General features: G+C 44.1%; 1 protein-coding gene across 1 annotated transcript in view; it reads right to left on the bottom strand.

Annotated features, from left to right (window-relative positions):
* Positions 1-2,968: 2,968 nt before the first annotated feature.
* The window catches only part of LOC125039145, a 3,080-nt gene continuing 1,048 nt past the window's right edge, over positions 2,969-5,000 (bottom strand). Inside the window, exons 1-2 of the mRNA XM_047632904.1 lie at positions 4,318-5,000; positions 2,969-3,268 (exon numbers count right to left, since the gene is read on the bottom strand). The exon at positions 4,318-5,000 is cut by the window's right edge and continues 1,048 nt beyond it. Coding sequence (XP_047488860.1) covers positions 3,110-3,268; positions 4,318-5,000 — 842 coding nt within the window. The 3' untranslated portion in view covers positions 2,969-3,109. The remainder of the gene's footprint in view (positions 3,269-4,317) is intronic.

Below are 5,000 nucleotides of genomic sequence, written 5' to 3'. Positions count from 1 at the left end.
AGACTGATTATTCCCTGAAACGAAGCTTCATAGGGTCATGAAGTGTGTTCAGGTCATTACAGTTTTGGTCATTGGAAGGTCACTGTACTGGGGTTTTGGGATTCACTTTTTCACAACAAAGTAGGTCAAAGGTCATCACGAACTATGAGGAGCTGCAAAGAATGCATTTAACTGTCGCTTCTGTTCTCTGCAGACATGCTTTGTTATATGAAAATCTACACACATTTTTGGAAAAAAATAGACATGTCAAGTTCACATAACTTTTTTTTTGAACATGCCAAGCAGATATCGACATAGTAATACATACAAAAATACTGTTACTTAATTACGTATTTTCTGAGACTTCTTTTGCACTTATTTCCCACAAATATCGTTTTAAGGGAATAGGTAGATGGGTAAAGAGGGAGAGGGGGGGAGGGGGAGAACGACAGGAGAGATAATGACAAAGAGACGAAAAGAGGGTCAAAGGGCGAAGGATAGAATGCGTGGGTTTACTTAAGAAGAGCCTGGGTACTTAAATGCAGCTTGTAGTGATAATGCCCAGGAATGACGAGCCTGTACGAGACGAAACGAACGCGCTCAACACGTGGGGGTCGAGCCTGTGAATGCGACAAGCTTAGTGATCATAGTGTTTGTGAACGCAAGCCACGCCATGGTTATGATCAGCACTTGCTTGTAAACGCGCGGAGAGTGTGAATTACTGTATTACTGAACCTATTGGTATTTTGAGCGACATGATTGCGCAAATAGACAGTCATTCGTTACCAGGACAGGCCGTGGTGACGTCACGACACTGGATGACGCAATGCATACCGTGTGCAATAATAATAGTATGTCTTACAAAGTTGGATGCAATATGATTATCTCTTGATTAGTGTGTTTCTTAACGTTGAAGGGAAAAAGAAGAGAAAATAAAGGAAAACTCTGAAGTCAAAAAGGGGAGAGAAAAAAGAAAGAAAATAAAAAAAAACTTAAAAGCTTAAATAATTTTGAACACTGCAAACGAATGACCAATGATTTTTAAAAATCCACGAAGGGGAAAAATTTTAATATTTTGGAATGGCATCTAAAATCTTAGAACATGGTGACTATTGCAGAAAAATAGACAAAACTAAAAAAAACCTTCAATAAGAACTTTTCTTAAGTCCAAAATCCTCCGACGAATATATTTCCTTACGATCTACAATTCACTGGCTCCATATGATTAGTTTATAAATAATTTCAAAAATACATTAATATTAATTTAACAGTTTTGTTACATATACAACACATCGAATTTCATGAACCAATATTTTGTATTTTTCCTCAGTTTTGGCCATGATAATTATTTTATTAATGAACTTATTAATTTAAAATTTCTTAATACTATTTATTTTTGTCATTGATTCAATATTCATTTCGAATTCCAAGTGAATTTCAATTTCATCTCCATTTTCACCCAAAATATATCGGAAAACGTCGTCGACTTTCCTCGAATTCCCTCATTTTAGGCCTCGTATCACATGTCGAAACCTTTGTAAGACATTCACATCAAAAGATCTATCGTAGGTCGTTTCATCAAACCATCGATAGCGTCACTGTCATGATAAAGAGAATAATCAACATCTGATGAGATTAACAGACATTATAAAAAATGCTGGCAACCACACAAGGTTCTGGACAAAGCCAAGAAATCGGATACAGTTTGTTAAAAAAAAAAAAAAAAAATCGATCAGGAATAAAAAGCACAGGCGTTGCGTTGAAGACTAAAACCATTGATAAACTCTTATCCATGGATGAGTAAATTTACAATGATATCGCTGTTTCCACTTCCGTCACGCAGAACAGGAAGATAAACAAGAGAACAGCCGTGAAATAAACATATACAAAATGAATCCCTGAGGAAGGCGACCATCCGCGGCGGCACCCACGGACCAACACACTCTCCGTTTTCTTTCTTCTCGCCAAGGAGGGGAAACACAACCAATACGAAATCCAATGTTGGGTTTTGCCGTGGTGCACGCTGGATGATCGCCTTGAATAACACAGTAAGCATCTATCACACATCTGATGACTGCAATGGAAAGGAATTGAGAGAGAGAGAGAGAGAGAAAGAGAGAGTGTGTGCAGGTCATCTGATATCTGAAAATATGTCTACCCCAAGCACAGATACAGTTTTCTAGCTGTTGTGTCCACGAGGCTTTCGGAAACCAGTGTCAGTTTTATATATACACATCTGTGTGTATATACGTATATGTATGTACACAAACATGTATATATGGATGATTGAATGAAGTTTCAAGTGAGAAATAAATAGGCTGATATTTTTTGTGTCGTGTTTTACATTTTGCTTTTTGCCTTTACGTTAGGGCAAGAAAACAAATAAAACAAACACATGAAGCAAATACACAGGCCTACGTTTGGAAAGGAAGGCATAACACGGGAGGATATAAATAATAACAATCTTTCTTTACAAAAGCCCATTCAGCACAGAAGTGACGAAACAAAATGACTAAATGCAACAAGGGCTGATGATTCCATATTATCGAAGGAAATAAAATCCTATTCACACATTTTGCAGTTTTTATCTTCCTTTTTTCCGAACAGATGGATGATAAATAATCAATTTGTCTGATAAATATTCATTTGGATAAATTAATGCGAAGGGGAGGGATGGCGGAGAGAAAATGAAAGGAGAGATGGAGAACGAAGGAAGGAAATGGAATGATGCAGAAAGAGATGGAGAGAACGACTGAAAGACTCTCTGGTGGGTTTGGCGTTGAGGAGATGGGCGAGGGAGAGGATGAAGAATAATAAGAACAATAATAAGAACAATAACAAATAGAAGAGGAGGAACAAGAATGAGAGGAGAACAAAGGAGAGGACAAAAATGACAATGATGACACTGAAGATGAACAAATGACGCAGGAGGGCGCAGCCGACCTGCCAGCAGCTTCCAGGCCTCCCTGCAGAAGGCCATCTCCCGGCAGACGAGCGGGGGGAGGCAGCCTCTCATGAGACGCCGCCCTCTCCGCCAGCAGACGCGACTCTCCTAGCAGACGGAGATCAGCTAGCAGGCCCTCCCTAGGACACGGAAGGCACATCTCTCCTAGTAGACGCGAGACAACAGCTAGTACACGTATATTTGCTTGAGCTGGTATCTTAAATTCTCGGGGATATGAGTATCGTGGTGTTCCGGCTTCTTGAAGATCTTCTGGCCCGCCTTGTGAAGCACCTGCCGAAGGTGCCTGTGCCACTCCGGCCGCGGCTCCGACGGGAACATGATCGCCTGCGGGGAGGGAGAGAGGGGGGGGGGGGATTAGAGAGAGGGAATAAGATTTTTGGTGATGATGATGGTAGTCAAGAGGGTGATATTGGTGATAATAAATGGGGAGTATTGATAATATTGATGATAATGATCATTTGGATAGAAAGGACAACCACAATACTACCACTAATTATAATAATAATAACAGTTTCGATAATAATAATTATGATTATAACAACCATAATACCAAAACCGACGGTAATAATAATAATAATAGTAACAATAAGAGAGAGACAGGGAGTGTAGAAGACGGCTTAATTGAGTGAGGGGAGAATATCGCGAGGAGGAGGACTAGGAGGAGGAGGACTAGGAGGAGGAGGACTAGGAGGAGGAGGACTAGGAGGAGGAGGACTAGGAGGAGGAGGAGGACTAGGAGGAGGAGGACTAGGAGGAGGAGGACTAGGAGGAGGAGGACTAGGAGGAGGAGGAGGACTAGGAGGAGGAGGACTAGGAGGAGGAGGACTAGGAGGACAAGGAGGAGGAGGAGGAGGAGGACAAGGAGGACAAGGAGGACAAGGAGGAGGACAAGGAGGAGGAGGACAAGGAGGAGGACAAGGAGGACTAGGAGGAGGGAGGGAGGGAGGGAGGGAGGGAGGGAGGGAGGGAGGGAGGGAGGGAGGGAGGGAGGGAGGGAGGGAGGGAGGGAGAGGGAGAGAGCGAGGCGTGACATTCACAGCTCAAGAATTACAAAACGAAAGAAAAAAAAAAAAAAAAAAAAAAAAAAAAAACTCGCTGGTACCAGTTTCCGCGGTGTTGCCCACTATGCGGCCGTGACATTTCGTGTCTCTTAGATGTCTAAACCCCAACCACACATCCCCCCCCCCCCCCCCAGACCCTATGTCCAATCCGCAACCTTAATAGAAGTACTTATTACGGTGTTTCTTCTTGTAAAATGTCACTCCCTTGGCATTCACGCACATCCACACTGTACCCAAGCACGCACACACATACAAGCACAAGCACAAACACACGCACACATGCATATCTGGCGCCTCGCGTGGGATACGTACAAACGTTTCAGCGACTTCAGTTTCGGCAACGAAGATCTCATGAAAGCCGAGACGGGAAGGCGATGACGACGATGAGCGGATAGATGACGACAGCGTAGATATGTCGCTGTGGCAGGAGGACGAGGAGGAAAAGACGGAGGAGGGCGACGAGGAGAAGGAGGAGGAAGACAGGTCACTCCTGAAGGACAGGTCACTTCGACAGGACGACGAGGACGAGAGTGTGGCGGATAAATAGCTGTGACAGGATCTTGAGGATGTGGAAGACAGGTCGCTAGCCGACGACAGGTCACTCTGGGACCACACGTCACAGTCTCGCTTATGACTTCCGAAGGACTTGCGAAGTCTGTGACTTAGGCGGCGCAGGGGCGTGGGCATAGTGAGTAAATGGTCGACTTCGAGGTTTTTCTCTTTATGTAGATTTTCGCTTTTTTTGCTTCCCTTGTACGCTTTCCTGTGCCTTGCATCTCCTTTCAGCAACTTCAAAAACCCTTCAGTTATGGGGTCGTCGCCGCACCGCAAGGAAGATCTCCTCACGTCTTTTCTGCAGGTCGGCGCGCCCTTCCTGTCCCCCGCGAAGGAAGGGCATCCTCGCGACGGCTGCAGGCTTCTCTTCTGAAGTCTCTCAGCAGGATCCCTCCCGCAGGGTTTGGGGCTCGACTGCAGGGATCGCTGGGCAATCCCCG

The sequence above is a fragment of the Penaeus chinensis genome, chromosome 26 (assembly GCF_019202785.1).
Source record: "Penaeus chinensis breed Huanghai No. 1 chromosome 26, ASM1920278v2, whole genome shotgun sequence".
NCBI classification, from domain to species: domain Eukaryota; kingdom Metazoa; phylum Arthropoda; class Malacostraca; order Decapoda; family Penaeidae; genus Penaeus; species Penaeus chinensis.
Note: the sequence above shows the minus strand (reverse complement) of the source record. Positions and strands in the feature narration are given on the sequence as shown.